At 41.5% G+C, this 19,914-nt stretch overlaps 1 protein-coding gene across 4 annotated transcripts in view; it reads right to left on the bottom strand.

Moving 5' to 3' along the window:
- LOC307040124 (desmoglein-2.1-like) overlaps positions 1–19,914 on the bottom strand; it is a 44,134-nt gene that overhangs the window by 4,489 nt on the left and 19,731 nt on the right. The window contains exons 1-12 of one of the 4 annotated variants that reach the window (XM_079682693.1): positions 18,924–19,026; positions 18,578–18,750; positions 13,452–13,577; positions 11,677–11,832; positions 10,827–10,965; positions 9,304–9,473; positions 7,540–7,674; positions 3,457–3,642; positions 2,682–3,307; positions 1,880–2,022; positions 1,349–1,570; positions 927–1,166 (exon numbers count right to left, since the gene is read on the bottom strand). In XM_079682693.1, coding sequence (XP_079538819.1) covers positions 927–1,166; positions 1,349–1,570; positions 1,880–2,022; positions 2,682–3,307; positions 3,457–3,642; positions 7,540–7,674; positions 9,304–9,473; positions 10,827–10,965; positions 11,677–11,832; positions 13,452–13,493 — 2,059 coding nt within the window. In that variant the 5' untranslated portion in view covers positions 13,494–13,577; positions 18,578–18,750; positions 18,924–19,026. Of the gene's footprint in view, positions 1–926; positions 1,167–1,348; positions 1,571–1,879; positions 2,023–2,681; positions 3,308–3,456; positions 3,643–7,539; positions 7,675–9,303; positions 9,474–10,826; positions 10,966–11,676; positions 11,833–13,451; positions 13,578–15,915; positions 15,983–18,577; positions 18,751–18,923; positions 19,035–19,914 lie in introns of those variants that run through there. The other 3 variants (XM_079682692.1, XM_079682691.1, XM_079682694.1) reach the window with 3 other exon arrangements.

Genomic DNA, 19,914 nt, shown 5'->3' on the forward strand with positions numbered 1-19,914 from the left:
TTTTTCTGTGCCATTTTGCTGGATTTATTTGTGAATATTTACAGCGGTGTTGCCCATAGTGATAGCCCTATAGTTTAAATCTGCTACCCAATAATAAACATATGGACAGGGGTTACTATTTTTTTTAATGTGCAAATGTGTTTGGGAACATGTGAACATGTTTTAAGTGGGGGTGGACCTCAAATCCTCTCGGGGGGGTCCGGGGGCATGCTCCCCTGGTAAGATTTGTTTTTATATTTTGGAGTTAAATGCATCAATCTGGTGCACTTTGAGGGTGATATAAAGAGACTAGATCTATGGGAACACCTATGAAACAGAACTGTCTACATTTCAATAAACATAAAATCATGGCCATAACCAATAACATACCATTTCCAATATGAAAAAACACTGAAACTTGTTTATTTATTTATTTTTGGTTCATTTATAGTTGTGAGTGTGTCTGTGCTCCTGAATCAGCCTCTCCTGTCTCCCTCCTCTCCCCTTTAGCTCTCAACAAGTTTTAAAAGTGTATCTTACCTTTTTTCACCTATTCAACATTTTTTCTTTTTATTTATGCATATTTTACTAATCACTCCCCCCTCAAATGGAAATATGTGTTTAAATAAATGGTGACCAAACCGTTTGGGACCCACTGAGAACTTAGACTAAGTTAACTATCTAAACCCTCGCGCTAGTGGAGCCTCGCAACCGTGGAATCGGGAAACCTCCCGGTCCTCCCGATGGCCAGTCCGGGCCTGAATACATTTACTAGCTTGCTTAAAAACTAGCACTGCACTTAGTTTGAGAAATAAAGGACTATTGGATTGTTTTTTGATTAAGAAGGCACTTATGTTAAAGGTATCAGACATTAAATAGTGTTATCGACCCATCCGTAATAATCCCTAATAAGGTGTACTGTAGGTATTTTTTAAAGATCAACTTACACGCCAATAAGCACATTGCCGATAGCAGGAGGCTGATAGCTGGGGCAGAGAGCTCGGTTGAAGTAGTTTCTGATGTGGCTTCCTTTATCTTGCAGTCTTTTGTCTCCTCACAGGTACAAACGTCCAAGGTAAAAATTTCATTGGATGGGCAAGACAGACCTTGAGCATCCAACACCTCCACCTGAACCTCATATAAGCCAGGCCAGAGTGGATCATTAGAGTGAAGCGCGGCACTCGTCTCTGTTGACAACAAAGGAAAAAGCACTGTCAAAAAACATAGTATTATCATTATTACTTTAGCTTGTAACCTCAGTATTATTACAGTTTAGTGATACTAAAAGAATATAACCACAAATAATGCTAATAGAAAGAGAATCGTTTGTATCCGTTTTTTTCTTCTGCCTCCAACCACTTTTTCTTACGATTGACGACTTCCACGTCCCAGCTCCCTCGTGTCCCATCAGGTATGACTCTGAATGTGAATGGAGCTCCGTTGGGATCAACATCCTCATCAAATGCAGTAACATAGACAGTTGTCTCATCAGTGCACTGGGTGCTGTGGGTGGTGGTCAGAGTGGGACAGTGGTCGTTGGAGTCAAGGACTTGAATGGCTATTGTTCCTGTGGCGGTCTTTGATGGCCTGTCTGAGGATGACAACAGTTTAGTAAATCCAACAGCACAAAGACTGGAGTGCATAACAGCATATTATAATATAAAATAAGAAGTACTTTATTGATCCCAAATTGGGAAATGTTTGCGTTGCAGCAGCATAAAAAAACAAGGCATTGACGTCCTAGTATAATTCCATATTTATATTAATAGTGTCTGCAGTATTTGTTATGGAGGTCTGTTTAGTTGAGTTATTGAGAGTCCTTCAGTACGGAAAGACAGCGCCTATTCAAACAGAAATGAATCAAGAAGCCAACACGATTATGAAGTAAATAGGGGATTACCATCTGTGATCGCCAGAATCTTGGCAATGTAGGTACCATTCACCACAAAAGGTGACTCTCTGTCTGGTACCCTGTTGAGTTTAATCTCAGCGGTTTTTTCATCGATGGTAAACCAGTTTTCTGGATCAAGGGCTTTGGCATAACTAGGAAAAAAATAAGTAGGAAAAAACCCAAAAACATTAACATAAGTAATATACAGTAAACCAAAGAAGGAGAAGAAGAATTTGGTTAAAGTAATACTTTCAACATTTGGGGAAAAACACGTAATTACTTTATTGATGAGAATTATGTGTGTAAGTATGAAGCTAAAGCTAGGAGACAACTAGCTAAACTAAGGACATAGGGAAGTCAAATAGAACCTCTGAGCCGTAGGAATGGCAGAGGAAAAGGATATTCACTTCAACAATTTGTCTTGATGGAACAAATGATATCCAGCTACAGAAAAACTGAAGTTTCTTTTCTTGTCGCATTAGCGTGTTTAATGTTTCAGAAAGCTGCAGTGCAGAACATAAGAATTGCAAGCTGCTGCAAATTTCAACACGTTATTATGCAAGTCTTTGTTCCGAACTAAGCATTGATGTGGTCATCTCCTTACTTATCGTATAACGCCACCATTAATTTGATAGGTTTCGTTTTGAGTGGTATGGTTTGAAAATGACTGGGTCATCATCACCAAGTCAAAATGTTAATTGGGTGATTGTAAAGCAAATAACTCAAATGTTAGCATGGGGAAATTGCTAAACTAAGATGGTGAACATGGTAAATGAGTGGTTAAAGTAATGTTTCCTGCAGCATGACTTACTTGACATTTTCAGCTGGTAGCCCTGTGTCTGGATCGACAGCAGCAAACACTGCGATCACTCCATCTTCAGGTGCTTCATTTGGATCTTCTGATACAGGAACATTCTTGGTGGTTGGAATGAATGCTGGATCCTCTGGAACGTTTTTCACTGCTATCTTAATGGGATAGCTCTTTGGCTCAGGCTTTGTTCCTGGTTTGACACCTGGCTTAATACCGACACCCACTCCAGGCCCAACCTCAACATCTGGCTTAAGTCCAGGTCCAGCCCCGCCTCCACCTCCACCATCACCGTCACCTCCACCGTCACCTCCACCTTCACCTCCACCTTTACCTTCTCCTTCACCTTCTCCTTCACCGTCACCTTCACCTCCACCTTCACCTCCACCTTCACCTCCGCCTCCACCTCCACCTCCGCCTCCACCTCCGCCTCCACCTCCGCCTCCGCCTCCGCCTCCACCTCCACCTCCGCCTCCACCTCCTCCAGCACCCGCTCCAGTACCCATAGGATTACCCTCTCCAATATTGACCCCCACATCCATTAATATAGCAGCACCCCTCACAAAAGGAGCTACATTTGTAATGATCAGGCCAAGCTCAAGATTCTGGACATCTTCATAATCCACAGCCTGTTTGGACCGGATTGTAGAGGAAAAAGCAATTGAGTGAAAGGACAAGAACAAATACGATGCAGCAAGCAAATGTTAGGGCACCACTCAACACTTGCTACAGTAAGGGTGATAAATAAAGTACAATGGTGTTAAAGTCACATAAATACCTTAATCAGCTTCAAGATGCCCTCGTTGGTTTCCTTGTCCGTCTCAATTGAAAACAAGTTATCCTCATTTCCTTTGACGATTTGGAAGACAGTCAGCCAGTTGTCTGAGTGTCGAAGGTCTTCATCAATAGCTTTGATTCTCATCACAACTACATCTGCAACATTTTCCTCCACTTCCCCATCGTACTGCAAACAGAAAACATGATTCGAAAAATTAGATCAACAGTATGTGGGGGTAGTGGTGGTCTAATGGATAGTGAGGTGGGCTGAAGATCGGAAGGTTGTCAGTTCAATTCCCGCAAGGAACACCACCACTAGTGTGTCCATGGAGAACGTCCCTGTAATCAATAATTGTAAGTCTCTTTGGATAAAAGCGTCAGCTAAATGAAATGTAATGTACGTGTCAAAGTCTTACGGCCCGTCCACACAGCAGTTTAAACAAATCTTAAAAATCTTGGAGCTGGGCGTGTCTGAAAGCTTGGGGATGTTTTGCGAGCAACGCGACCAACAACCAATCACATGAATCTCCCGCCCCCGACATACAAAGCAATAGCAATGTTAAAACGAAGTAAACTGGATATAAACTCTCCAAACAGGTGAAAACCTACCAGTTTCACCCACTGTCTCTGCCACCTCCCTCCATGCCTGGTTCCTCCGGTTTGTATCCCGGTAAATAGCTGTGGTCGTAAAGAACCGGGTGATTTGCTACCGTAATTTCTCGTTTGGAATATGAGGAAATGTCCGGCTCTCCCAGCTTGCACGCGGTTTGATTGGCTCGCGCTTGTACTGGCGGGATTTGTATAAACGGGATTTGATTGCTTCGAAAGCATTGGGAGCGTCAAAAGTTGAACATTGCTCAACTTTTGATGCTCACGATGCTTGCAAAGCCATTCTCCGCTCCCCACAATGCAGTTCACCCCCCAGGTTGGGAACCACTGGTCTAAAGGGAATACTACTGTTAAAAAGTACCTTATTTGTTTGAACTGTTTGCAGACCAAATGTTATTGCACTTTTAATATAGCAGTACTTTTAAAATAAAAGTTTGCAATACACGACTTTTGTTTTGCACATAACAATGGGATTAATCGCGATTAAATTGTTTTATTGTTGCTCAGCAATAATAATTACAGATAGACACAAAGTAAGTACTGTGCCAGAAAGTCCCACCCCTAAACCACTGATCGTATCTGTAACCTGTCAATCAAAATAGTCTTTTTGAACATTAAATTGAATATTCGTTAATGTAACTAGTTTTGATCTGCTGCTTCATAATTTAACCCTTCAGCCGTCTAAGAGTAGCAGAGGCATCACCCTTTAATGTGCTCTATGAAAACATGGCTGCACCTTATGCACAGACCTGCACCAGGATATATCTGACTATCACTTTTCCATTGATGGCTTCCTGACTGTTCGGACCAAGAAGGATTGCACCCTCACCATGTCTCCACCACGCGCCTTAGTCTTCAGATTCAACTGAGTTAAATTATCAATTGAAAAATCAACATTATAATCTGGACCTGCAAAATGATCCCAAATTGTCTGAAAATGAATGTCAATGCTTAGTTAAATCATTAAAGTAAAGGTGTGAGGTGCAGTGGATTGTGCGTTGGTGTTCGGATCAGGGGGTCACAGGTTCAAACCCCACTGCAGTCAGCATGTCGTTGTGTCCCTGAGACGCTTCACCCCAAATTGCTCCTGTGGGGATTGCCCAAAGTACTGAGTATGTAAGTGGCTTTGGATAGAAGCGTCTAACAAGTGACATGTCATGTAACATGTCACACGACAGACACCATCTCTCTTTTCATTCATCTCTATATCCTCTTCCCTTTGTTCTCTCTCCCTCTTAATTATCTGCCTCTCATACCTCACTTGCTATATAACTTGTTCTGCAACAGGCTTTGTGTCACAGTTTTAAAAATGACAGGAACAATTAAAGAAAAGTTTCCATTTTAAAGATCTGATGCACTTTGAGACAAACATTAAGTGGTTAGCTTAAGACCATCTTGTTCCGTAAACATTTGGTGTATATGACTGATAGTCATTGCCCAGCTTAAAGCACACATCTTCGGAGCTTGCTTAAACGATGCAAGCTCTGTGGTTTTCAGAATCCAGTGCGGCTGCTGTAAACAGTCGAGAGAGACACCCTCCCCAAGCTGACCAACAATATAGCCAAAATAAAAATCAGGACCCATCTTACGGCCCGTCCACACCCAGGCATGAAAAAAATCTTTCAAAGCTTCGCCCATTCACTTGAATGGGGTGACGTAGAAGATTTTTAATCTTCGCCGAACTGCATTGTGGGGAGCGGAGCATGGCTTTGCAAGCATCGTGAGCATCAAAAGTTTAGCAATGTTCAACTTTTGATGCTCACGATGCTTTCGAAGCTGGCATCAGCCAATCAAATTCCGTTTATGCAAATCCCGCCAGTACAAGCGCTAGCCAATCAAACCGCGTTCTAGCTGGGAGAGCCAGACCGCAGTTCATTTCCTCATATTCCAAACGAGAAATTACGGTAGCAAATCACCCGGTTCTTTACGACCACAACTATTTACCAGGATACAAACCGGAGGAACCAGGCATGGAGGGAGGTGGCAGAGACAGTGGGTGAAACTGGTAGGTTTTCGCCTGTTTGGAGAGTTTATATCCAGTTTACTTCGTTTTAACATTGCTATTGCTTTGTATGTCGGGGGCGGGAGATTCATGTGATTGGTTGTTGGTCGCGTTGCTCGCAAAAAATCGCCAAGCTTTCAGGCACGCCCAGCTCCAAGATTTTTCAAGATTTTTTTCATGCCTGTGTGTGGACGGGCCGTTACGCTTGCTGGTTGTATATACTCCTGCCAATAGGGGGCACAGTGTAACCACAGTAACATACAATGTTAAGAGAATAAGTGTATGCCCGGGAGTTGATGCTGTGGTGGCTAAGCATGAGTAACAGTAAAGAAACTAGTACCCATATCCTCTGTCCCGTGCTTTATTAATGTTCTCTTCCTACTAATACACAACACTGGTGTCTGGCTGTGGGTTTACGGAGCACTCTGTTCCATATGCAGTGCATTTTGTGAGATCACCCACATTTTAGACTTATTTTTGAAAGGAGGTAATACATCAAGTAGGCTCACTGTCTTATAGACTCCTACACAATCAAACTTATTTTTGAAACAAGTAGCATCACCTCTTACAGAAAGACTGCAGGTTTGCATTCCTCACTTTCCAAGCAATTGCTTTACAACCAAAGTCCATTAAAGTCTACCTTGCATCCAAAACTGAAATAAGGAAACATATATACTTATTTTGAGCAGAGGTGGAAGACGTATAGATCTTGTACTTGAGTAAAAGTAGAACTACCAGAGAGTAGGAATACTCTGTTACAAGTAAAAGTCCTGTAATCAAAATGTTACTCAAGGAAAAGTACAAAACTATTAGCATCAAAATATACCTATACCAAAAGTAAAAGTAGTCGTTGTGCAGATTGGTCCATTTCAGAATAATAGATATGATATGTTTTATAATGATTGATCATTAAAGTGTTCTCAAAGCTGGTAAAGGTGCAGCTAGTCTGAATGACTTTGTATACTGCAGGGTAGCTGGTGGATTTACTCCAGGTGGAACTAAAGTCTGATTTAACACTTGATTATCTTTCACACCATTCATCCAGATCTGAGAAGTAACTAAAGGGATTAAATACATGTAGTGGAGTAAAAGTACAAGGTTGCATAAAATGTAAATACTCAAGTATCTCCAAATTGTACTTAAGTACAGTACTTGAGTAAATGCACTTTGAGCAAAACAAATCAAAACATCCAAAAATCGTTTTGTTGCATTCTTTTTTTTGTATACATGTACAGCGTTAACCATGTGCTCAACACTACATCCGCATCCTGGTGTGTGTGTGTGTGTGTGTGTGTGTGTGTGTGTGTGTGTGTGTGTGTGTGTGTGTGTGTGTGTGTGTGTGTGTGTGTGTGTGTGTGTGTGTGTGTGTGTGTGTGTGTGTGTGTGTGTGTGTGTGTGTGTGTGTGTGTGTGTGTGTGTGTGTGTGTGTGTGTGTGTGTGTGTGTGTGTGTGTGTGTGTGTGTGTGTGTGTACCTCAGATTTTTCCAGGGTGGGGATGTTGTCATTGATGTCCAGGACTTTGATCTCCACTGTTCCTGTCCCTACTAGGCCGCCGGATCCCCCTCCCATATCAGTCCCCTCTATGACCAGTTTGTAGTAGTCGATAGTCTGTTGGAGGGAGAACAGGCACATTCTTCTGATATCTGATGACATGTGATCATCCTGTGCAGGGTGAGTCAGACCTTCAGGGCAAAACAGTGCTGCTGTATATTGTTCCTTAATTGAATTTCAAAGAACATCTTGTTCCAACTGAAGTATTTTCATCCCGCCTGAATTCAAATTATGTAAAAACCCTGGGATCCTGAAACTATCAAAACACAGTCTACTTGCTAAAATGCCTTCTAGACATCTGCAGCTAAAAGATTAGTAGTCATCACATAGGTTCTCTGTCCCAGTCCATCACTCAGCACTGCAAAAGTCTTGATATTCGACCAAAACCTCATCCTAGATAAGCTCAGACTATTTCTTACTCCATAAAAGTTTGAAACAGTTACCAAATTACCAGTCAATTTGATTACTCTCTCCTCCCTGGCATACATTTAAAAATGTTTCAGTTGGAAAAAACGACCACATCACACGAATCCTGGCTTCCTTTCAGAAGCCCTGAGAGGCATAGCTGGAGTTATTTATCAGACCTCTCATTGCCCTACGTCCACTCCCACAACCTGAGATCCTGAGATGCGTCGTTGCTGGTTGTTCCAAGGTACAGATTGAAACGCAAAGGATATAGAGCCTTAAGGCCCGGACACACCAATCTGACACCAAAGAACTGACACAGACGGACCCCGACTGTTGTTTCGCCTCACGTCTCTGCGTCTTGGCCATGTGTCGCACTGGAACACACCGCAAAGACTTCAGCCGACGGCCAAGAAGCACGTACGAACTGCGCATGCTTGAGTTGCAATAACTCTCCTTACCAGCAGGCGGCGGTAGTGTGTATTCGTCATTCAAAAGAGGCAACAACCGGAAGACAGACTGCGTGATAACCGAGAGAAGAAGAACAGACTTCACTCTACAGCGAGAAGCTCACGGGGCTTTCCCCAACCTGTGTCGAGAGCTGGAGTTAAATGAAAGCTCAGATTTGCCTTCTTAATAGTTTATTTGGGTCCCTCACTTCCGTTTCGCTTCTCATGCACTGATTCGCTAGCTGAACAGCCAATCAGAGTGATTTCTTTGACCGGGTTTTCGGCCTAAACGGCGTCGGCCCGGCTGAAAAGACCCGACGGTGCGGGACACCAATCTGAGTAGGGCGTGTCGATGCTCATCGTCGGCCTGACACCCACCAACGCCGATAATCGGGTTGGTGTGTCCGTACCTTTAGCTGTAAGGGCTCCTGGCTTTGGAACAACCCGCCTGAGGAGATTAGGGCTGCAAACTCTTTTATGGTAAATGGTAAATGGTAAATGGACTGTATTTATATTTCACTTCGTCCAGTTTTTACGACCCCTCTAAGCGCTTTAAGTTCTTCAAGTCATCTTTCAAACATTTATTCATACAGAGTAGTAAGCAAACATTCACACAACATTGGCCTTGCCGTTGGGAGCGACTTGGGTAAAGTATCTTGGGATAGGATACAAGGATACATCGACATGTTGAGTGCAAGGGCTGGGATCAAACCCACAACCTTCCAATTGAAAGAAGGCCGCACCACCTTGCAGCCACTCTGTATTAAGTATTATTCGTTTGAAAGGCAACATATGTGAGATGTGTTTGATATACAATGACCAGAAGCCTCACCTCTCTGTCCAGGTTTTCCTCTTTGACGTACAGTTGGCCCGTCTTTCTGTCCAGAGTGAACATGTGACCGGAGCCTGCGGGCTCCTGACTCACGATCCTGTAGCTGATCTCACTGTTAATTGTTCCAGGTTGGTCCTTATCTTTCGCCTTGATCTGCATAACAACGCTTCCTGCAGCAAACAGCACAAACCATAACATTTCAGAGAATCTGTTCACAGCTAGTATTCACATACAGTGTTTGCCTTTGTTTAACTTTTGAGTTAATTAAAGATTAAATATTATAATATGATATAGTTTAAACAAAACGCTTAAGAAAAAGAAACCACTGCAAGATGCTCAAAACACAATGAAAACGGGGAACCTAAAAAGTGAGGCACACAGCTAGGACCAGAGCGCTTGTTGGCGTTCGGGGATTATAAAGTTGTCCAACTGTCACTGTTGGCAGAGTCTGTTTCAAAATGGTGTGCTTTGTCAGTATATTCATAATATATGGCTACGTTAGCTAGTTTACAGCAGATCTGCAATATTATCGGAAGGAATTATGCCATTACATCACATGTTAAAATATGGCCGAATTTATAGTCCCCGATTATCAACAAGCGCTTTCGATCCCAGCCGCGTGCATCACTTTTGACTTTCCCTGTTTCCGTTGAGTTTTGAACTTCGCGGAATTTTTAAAGCTGAAGTGTCTTCTACATAATGCAAGGCCATTGTAACGCGTTGGCCCCCGTTGGTTACTGTAGGTATGGGCTATTAGGAAAAATAACTACTTTTACTTTTTGCAATTTTAGTGCATTTATATTGTCATCCTTTTTTATTTAAATTAAAGTGGACCTATCATGCTATATTTGAATAATATAGTGTAGGACCATACCTATATAAGGCGTATTTATACTTTTTATTTTTCTAAATACCAAACAGATCATGCATTTTAGCCATTCCTCATTTCGCTCAATTTAACACTGTCTTTGCATCATGGGCTGATTCTGTGAGAACAGCACCATCTACAGGCCTGGCATATGCACTACAGCGTCTCCAGCGCTTTCCAACGGCAATGTCCGTGGCTGTCTCCTCCTGATTGGTGGAGTTGGCCCAATAGCCGTAGCGCCACTTCTGTGACGTCATAGAAGTGTTCAAATCTGGATCAGTCTGTATCAGATCCGTTGCAGCCCCTTTTTAAGAGATTTGGGTATGGAGGAAAATAGAGAGGGTTGTGTTTTCTGACACTTGGTGAGTTCCCTGGAACACCGGGGACACATGTTCATGTAGAAAAGACGTACACACGTGCATTTTGCATGATAGGTCCCCTTTAAGTTTTAAATAAAGGACTTTTATTGTTTTTAATGTTGCTTAACTGATTTAACTCAAACGTAAAGTATGTGAGTACTTTTACCTATTCTGATGTGGACTGTGTTTTGGTCACATTTGATTGACAGCAGAAATAAACAGTAACATATTTCTGAGTTGTTTCCATCATTCTCTCTCAGCAGCAGGCTGATATGTGTTCAACAATGTGACGCTACCTGGTTTGCTTTCCTCTGTGATGTTGCCCATTTGCAGCTCAAAATAAGGAGGGTTGTCATTCTGGTCCAGAACCGTGAATGCCAGTGGGACATCATCCTCGGCTTTCGCCCCATCTTTGAACCTTGCGATCCCAGTTAGCTGCATGCGTTACATGAAGGAACACTTTACTATTGATCTTTGAAGATAGATACAGACACCCAAACCTCAATTCAATGTTGTTTCACTAGATTTCTTCCGGAGCTTCCTGCGTCTTCTCGCAAAAGACAATTAACTGACTGTGGATGTCACAGCTGTCACAAGAAGCCAAGCCTCTTCAAATACATACCTATTAAACTAAACTGTTACGCGGAAGCATATTTCGTCCCTATGGCGCTTGGTTGTCACAAATGCGTTTCTTAAGGTCTGTGGGAGTTTAAGCCAGGTAACTTCCTTGTTTAAACTTTACATACAGGTTAAGTGGTACATTTATTTGAAGCTTCGTTAACATTACAAATCTGCTTGCACAAAACTTTGACAATCATCTGAAATATTTGGGCGTTACTAATGCCTTCTTTATTTGTATTCTCTTTGCTGCTATCACGGTTTTTAATCCCTGTTTTAATCCCTGCTTACGTGTATTAGTTGTTATTTTTAAATGCATAGAGAAGCCTACCAAATCTCATCTATAGTATCTCAAGTATAATGAAAATTAACCTATTTTGATCTGATCTGAAACAAAAGTCCAAAACAATACATGCACAAGGGTAGGCTAGTGACATTCAGTAAAGCTCTGTGACTGAAGGAACGTGAGCTTTACTGAATGTCACCAGTCTTCGTCAGGTTTCAGTAGAACTTTAAAGAAAGACTTACATTGTAGAATTGGCGTTTCTCCCGGTCCAGTAATTCAGTGATGCGTACAAACCCAGTGCTTCGGTCCACTATAAAGAGATTTAAGGGTTCCTGGTCAGCTCCTTCTCCAGTGAGGAAATAGTCCAACAACTCACCTAAGTCTTTATCAGAGCGTATCTGACAACGAGACACAGACAGAGGAATCAAGGATTTGCTATTCAGGTTTTCCTCTCCTGTAGTGTGTTATTTAGGTCTTTGTGAATGTGAATGGTCTGCAAAGGCTACAATCCCGGAGTTCCCTCTAGAGGGAGTTTCTCTCCCCCAAATGTCCCCATCTGCCTGCCATTAAAATAAATAAAGACCTTTTGTCATGTCACAGGAGAGGGACACAATACAAATATGAACCTTTGCATAATAGGGCTTCTTTAATAATGTTATGACAATTACTATTTAAATGTTCAATTCAAACGCTTGTTTTGGCTATTGTTGAACCAATAGCACCTTTGAAGGAGACGCCAACCCAAGCGTTAAAACCAAAGTTCTATTAAGAATCTTTCAATATTTTATTCAGGACGATAACATCCATATCCTGTGTAATGTAACTACAGTAACACGAAGTGAGTTGATTGAAACTGTAACTAACCTCAAAGTTCAGTCCACTATTAGTGTTGCAGGACATTCAACCTAAGCCACTTTGGTTTTGGACAGTTAACAAATTAATTAATTAATTAAGGCTGATCATTACGTTTTTTTAATTAATATTATTATTTTAAAATTCTGTTGCTCCCTGGCTCTGAATACACATACAGACAAACCATGGGTCACAGGAGGGGTGGGATGTTGATCAATATTGGCTTAGGATGGGCGTCATTACGTGTCTCAACCAATGAGAGCATTTGGGGCGGGCCTAAGACTGCTGCAGCGCTCACATGACCGAAACAGAAGAAAAGTGGCAGGAGAGAAACATGTGACATCTCTTCCAGACGGCGGAGCTGATAGAACCAGTTATTTGTAAACACTGCAAAGTTTACTTTTCTTCTCACTGGACTCTGAGGGTAGCTTGTTTTCCTTTAACTAGATCAAATGTTAAGTGGCACATAGCTTTGGTTTTATATTTGATTTGATTACATTAATTCATGTTGAAGTTGAGATTTACAAGAAATATTTTTAACTGTTACTGTGTTTACATACTGCTGTTAAAAAGCATATTATTTGTTTAAAGTGTTTGCAAAATAAATGTTATTGCACTTTTGTTATAGCAGTGCTTTTAAAATAAAAGTGCGCAATACACTGGTTTTGAATTCATTATTGAATTTTGCGCATTAATCGAAGAAAATCATGCGATTAATCACGATTCAAAATGGTAATCGTTGCCAAGCGCTAATTTATAGCAATAAATATGTATCGCTCTGCACAAATAAAAGTGAATAACAGGTTTGCTTGGGGTATATATCTGTACTCATAAATCACCAATGCAGGCGTGGCTTCTCTAATAATACATACACTCAGATGTTACAGGTACACTATGTTCCCATACCCTATTTCTTATCTCAGTGTTTACTTGGGAACGTTCTGTTAAAACGTCACCTCTTTAGCCTGTACTGCAGCCCAGGGCCAAATCAGACAATAGCAGCATCCCTGAGGACTGAAACAAGTTTAAACAGGTTGGCCCACTGCAGGCAAAGTGGTGACAGAAACAAGTGTTTCTATTTATTCTTTTAACATTGAAGCTCATCCAGTCGACACATTATAATGACTGTGTATGCTAATTGTTTGAAATAATATTAGGATCAAACCTTGGCAATGAATTCCTTCTGTCGGTAGTCAGTGTTTTCCATGAGCTTGGCAGGAGGAATGAGCCACTCCCTCTTCTTCCTCCTCAGGGTCTTTTGCCTTCTCGGTCCTGACTCGGCACTGAGCACCTGAAAGGAAACCACACATAACAATTTCATTTGCGTTTGAACGTTTCATCTTCTGCCAATATACATATATGAAATAACATTGTTAAACTCTTCACACAGTCAGCAACATCAAGGTGTGAAACAGGGCAATATGATTATATATGACTTTAGTTATGAGTGATTCTTCCTTCCTCTTTAGAATTAAGAGCTCCAATAAAAAGCTGCTAAAATATATTTCAACGCGATATCACCAACAAGCTTGAATTTAAACATGAACCACTATTGGGAGCTAATTATTAAGAATAAAGGTGATGTGAGGGGCTTTAAGGACTACAGCACAGATCAATATAGTTGATCAGCCACAGCATGAATGTGCGGGAAAGGAAATCAGGAAAAGCATAAGCTATGGTTCTGGTTGTGAGGCAGTGGCTCCTGTGTTCAGTTCACTTTCCATACGTCGCACTGGAAAATATCATCAAAGAACACACAATTATTTCTATAGCTCTGCTGAAAATACACAACTGTTCACCTCCCTAAGACCAAATGATATCAACCCTATCAGTAAACTGGTTCAATGCACATTAAGCAAATACAAACATATGCTGTAATTCAGAGAAAGGTTCAAACAATGAGAGAGAAACAGAGACGAGTTGAATAACCAAAAGTCCGTAGCCAAGCCCCAAACTAAAACTCTAAGCATGCCTCTAGATCCAGATCGGAATTTTGAATCCACAAAACATTAATGCCACATTTATACCAGCTTAGAAATTGTATTTGCTTCAGTTCAACCAATTGAATTATACCTGTCTTTTTACTAGCAGGCTGGTTTAGTGGAATGTTCATACATGTTTTTACTCAAGAAAAAAAGCAATAAATCATTTAGAGATTGTGCAGCGGCATGTCTACAGAGCAAGACCACAAAGAAAGCACCAGATTTCAAGTTATTTTAAGTTGTGTTCAAAAGCTCCATTGGACTCCCTTTACCTAAGCATCCTCTTATTCTTAATCAAATATATATAATTCTTTCTTCCATCTTTTACTGTGCTGAGCCCTTCGATGTATGTTCATGTGTTTGTTTTATGTAGCACCCTATAGATAAATAAAGTGTGTCTTTTTGGTTGTGAGTGTTTGTGTGGGTTATTGGAGCTCTCATGTTGTTATGTCAAACATACAAATCAACTTCTGATTTAGTGTGTCAAAAAACAGCCACGCCAACATTTTCAGGCAGTGACGAACAAGCGACATCATGTTACAAAACAAAGTGACAGACATCCATCCAAGTTAGAATGAATTCAACTTTAAACAAAACATGCACATAAAGATAATACTGATGATACTTGCATGACGAACAGCGCTTTCATTCAAATGGTATTCAAAGCACACGCAACACAACTGAAGCAGTGGACCAATTTTAAAGAGGGGTACAAGGTCAGTGTTACCCCTAGACCCAACCATGAACTGAAGCCGACACATTTTCATATTGCTATTTACACAAAAACCTTTTTTTGGTTTGCTTTCTTTGATTCATTTGTGTACATTGTGTTTGACACATGGAGGGCTGGGAACACCATGTACCGCCATGTGTCACCTTCATGACATCACACATATTATGAAATGCCAAAATAGGGTAAATGTTTTTGCTTTTTATGCTTGTCTGTCAAAACCTGGCATACTGTACACGAGCATGCTGCTGAATACAGTAATAACAGTGTAAGCATGAATGTTTCTAGGTGTGCTTTGGAATCATTAGTAAAGCACTACACTGGCTCCCCGTGGAACTGAGGATCGAATTCAAGGTCACCGTCCTCACCCACCAGTGTATCCATGGAACTGCCCCTCCCTACCTCAAGGAACTCCTCACCTCCTTGCGGACCACCCCCTCCAGCAACTCCAACCTCCTCAGACCCCCCAGGACTAAGCTCCGTACTATGGGAGACCGGGCCTTCTGCTCGGCTGCCCCCAGTCTGTGGAACGCTCTCCCCGACCACGTGAGAGCACCACAGACCGTGGAGGCTTTTAGAAAAGGCCTCAAAACCCATCTGTTCAATAGAGCCTTTCCCTAGACCTCTTATTTATTTATTACCCCCCTTTTATTTTATTTGTATTGTTTGGTTTTTATTGCTTTTTATTCATTCTACCGTGTTGTGTACTGTTTTTATACTGTTCATGCTCATGAAGTCAAATATGAAGTGCTTTATAAATGAAACCCATTGTTATTAGTAATTGCATTTTAAATAATTGCAAATTAGACCACTTAAAAAATAAACCCTGTGCAACCTGCAATGACAGGTTGCATTATGCCCTGCAGCATGCCCCAGTGTGTCGATGTCAAAGTCACTTGAGTAGATTGAATACTCACCAAAGCCATCACTAACAGGAGCAGCAGGCCCACGTCTGAGAACGAGAGGCGAGCCATGACTGCAGCCAAGTTGAGCCGACAGCAGCTGTCCTTTTTGTTCACGGGAATCCCACTGAGGACAAAGCCACGAGCCTTACACCTCTTCTATCAGAGACACACCTTTGTCAAGCCCCCACCCCCTGCTGACTATCAATACTGCACCTGTCACATGATTGCGTTTTACTTTAAGGCGTGTCTGCTCACGGATGTAGAGTTTGCAAGCGTACAGTTAAGCCTCAGGGTAAAACATTTGACCACGCTGACAAGGACCGACATGCTTTCCTAAAAAAAAGTCTTTTAGAGAAGTGAAGGATGAAGTTCTCCCTGTAAGGTTATAACAGCCTCAGAATACGATATGTTCTTTTCACAAAAGCCAACACCAAGTCGGTGTTTTGAGATACTTACTATTCCAACAAGTCCTCCAACTCATACGACCAAATGGGCCGATTGTTCAAGCGCTTAGTACGTCCTTTAATTACGTTTTAAAGTTTTCGCCCTCTAGTGCTCCCGTTGAATACAAACGTTACAGATGGTCGTTTATTCACAAATAACCCTCTCTGTAAAATCCTGAATTGTAGGATAGTTTGGCCATTAAAACGCTTTCTGATTCGATTTCTAGCGAGAAGTGTATATTGTACTTTTAGAATCCACGTCCAGTCGATATGTAGGATGATTTGATATGTAGGATGATTTGAGGTATGCGGCAGCCTCCATGTAAAGTTACGGGTTGAAAACAGTATTTCCAGTCTCTACGTTTTCATAATAAAACCAATGATCATTTATTTACATATTAGCATGTGTATCAGTAAACCATTATTACGTAAAATAACAAGCCAAGTCTTCTCAGTCTGCTCCAGGTTTAATTGTACTGCCCTTTATTTGAAATAGCAAAACAAATATCTAAAAGTGGAGATGAAACCTTCACAACTTAAATCAAAGAGTGTAGCATAGAAGCAAAAGTAAAAGTACTTATATATCAAACCCTTACATTTTAATGCACAGCCAGGGTTGTGATGAGGTGCTGATAACTAGCAATAGAACCATGTGCATATATTTCCTTTAGATCTGTTCATTTTGTGAAGGCCTGGTGTTGAGTAAGTAGAATCAACCAGAGTACACTAAGCATTAGGATACACTCCCACTTAAACAGTAGAATATAAACACATGGTCGCAAACACAGTTGCGAAACAAAGTCCCATTGCAGCGGCAGCCTATGCCACAAACAGTCAATGCAAATAAACACACACGCCGGCTAGAGCTGTTCTCCACCCAGCGCTCCAAGCTGAAATTCTTCGGCAACAGAGCCTTCAGTGTCGCAGCCCCCACCCTCTGATATCAGGAATGCCGACTATCTGGACACTTTCAAACAACAACTCAAACACCATCTGTTCACTCAGGCCTTTGGCCTCAGGTAAAATGCAGAACCCAGCAATCTGTTCTTTTTCAACCTCTGTATCTGTGTGATTATTATTATTTTGTTGTTTTGTTTCCCATTGTAAAGCGTCCTTGGGTTTCTCGAAAGGTGCTATTAAAAATTGAAATTATTATTAATATTCATTATGAATAGCTCCATCATTTCACTTTCATAATTTCAGATCTGCGGAGGGGGGGGTGTTGGCTCGTAATACCAAACAAATCATGCATTGCAGCATTACCCATAATCCCCTCTGTTTCAGCTCTGTTTCCAAAGTGCTGATTCTCTGTCTGTTACTTTAGATGAAAAATAAGGAGCCCCTCCCCACACCCTTCTGAGAGAGATTTGGTTACAAAGAACTCAATGGTGCTCTAGGAGGAGATTCAGGTGATAAGGTAGGGGGGGGGGGGGGGGGGTTACCTTGGTTGCTGATTGGCTAATGGTTACACAAGACAAAACATCGTTATGACATCATAAAGTGGCCAAAATCTGATCAGCTCATTTTCAGACAGGTTTTATAGAAATGGATCAAAAAGAGAGAGAATCTTTGTTCCTGAAGGAGAGGGCAGGTAAACACGAGAGCAGCATGGAGCTCACCAGTGGTGGATTTAGGATTGTAGGAGATCCGGGGCTTAGCCCAAGAGTTCTTGGAGGGGGGTGGGGGGTGCAGGAGTAAAGTACTATTTTTTTACAAGTGGGGGGTGGACCGAACATCCTTTAGGGGGGTCGTCGCCTCCTCTAGGAGGGTCCGGGGGCATGCTCTCCCGGGAAGATTTTTATTAAAATATTGAAGTTAAAAGCATCCATCTGGAGCACTTTGAGAGCAACATTAACCCTACCTTAATAATACCTTAAAGCGGACAAAAGGCACTGGAGAACACTTATTCATTAACACCCTTTAATGAAGCAAACTAATGCCTTAACTCACTCAAATACAATCGTTTACTTATTTCGGTGAAACGAATGTGGGTAGAGTTTTGGGACGTAAAGAGTGTAAGAGTCACGTTTCTGACACTTTACTTTGACAATAATACCTTTTGCCAAGTGAGTTTTGTTTTGATGTAGGACTTAGTTTTTGTGATTTAACTACTTTCTATTTTTTGGAAATACGACTTAGTTTTTGTTATAAAACAAAATTCTATTTTTGGACAACTGTCTCCGAGTCCTGCTTTTGGGTCCTGGGTCCTGTGTCTCAGTTCATAACAGCACCTGAAGGCTTGGACCTCTTCATAATGATAATGTTTTGCCTCTTGTTGCGATCGTTGCGATCTCCGACACTTTCAGCTGGAGCTGCCGCGTCACTTTGGCTGTGAGCCGCGGGCCGTGGGTGCCTGATAAGCGACCATCCCCCACTTTCATCACTTACAGTTACAGCGCCCATCCTACAGGGCAAATTACAAATGTTACCGGGGTGCAAAGGGTGTTTACTTTATTCAATTATTAATGTAAATGTATTACATCAAGGGCAGACTTTTCTTTTTGTTTTCCCAGCACAGCGCCACCTCCAGACCTGGCGCCCTAGGCTATGCCAAAAACCAGCCCTGAGTGCACTCACCAGTGTTTGCAGAGGTTCTGCTGTGTTGTTGAGAAGAAGCTGCTGGATTCAGTTGTTACTTCAGAGAAACAGAGACGCTGTCTGGACCACAGCTCTGCTCTCACTAACTTTCTGTTTCAGTGTTGCTCCTCCTCTCAGTGTAGCTCTGTGAGTGAGGGTGTGTCACTATCTGGGGAGGACATCAACACAGCTGTGTAACAGGACTTTTACTTTTAGTCTATTCTGAAATAAAAAATAAATAAATTCTCAGAAAAAAGTCAGAATGCGGAAAAAAAGGAATAAATCTAGAAAAAGTAATAATTTCCCCAAACATCTGGAAAGTCAGAATTCTCAAAAAAGTCAGAATTCAAAGGAAAAACTAAAAATTCTCGACTGGGCCCAATTCAGCAAAAAATATAGAACTCTGAACAAATAAGATGCTCAACAGAAATCGGAATGTCTTTGATGCACACACAAAGTAACACTGAATGACATGTTCTATTTAGAACTAAAGACTGATGGTGTATTTGTTATTGAGGAGAGTGCCGGGAAAGTATGGCATAGGTTGGGTGAGTTTATGTAATTATGGAATGGGGTGATTCTTAGGGATTGGTAATACTCAACCATTTTTATTGAGGTGCATACTTCCAACAGATTTGGGATTTAGCCGGTGTCTTTTCTCGATCACAACTTCTCCACATTTTGAAGTGTTCCCACATGTCAGAAGGAACTCTCTTCCTGGCTGGCTCCATAATGATCCAGTACAATACCAACAACTCAACAGCAACAACACAAACTACAGCAACCCAGAAATGGTGCATTGTTTAGAGCTGTTATAAATCGTGTCTCACCTGTCACAATCGCGTCGAGGCAGTGCCAGTGAATCACCTCATTGGAGCACTCAGACTTGTGTATTAATGTTATCATCTTCAGCATCAGTCTGTGTAGTTATTTATTAAAAACATGTCCTCATATCTCCACAGTTTGTTATGAACTCCTCTAAATTATGTAG

The sequence above is a fragment of the Notothenia rossii genome (assembly GCF_949606895.1).
Source record: "Notothenia rossii genome assembly, chromosome: 5".
Taxonomy (NCBI): domain Eukaryota; kingdom Metazoa; phylum Chordata; class Actinopteri; order Perciformes; family Nototheniidae; genus Notothenia; species Notothenia rossii.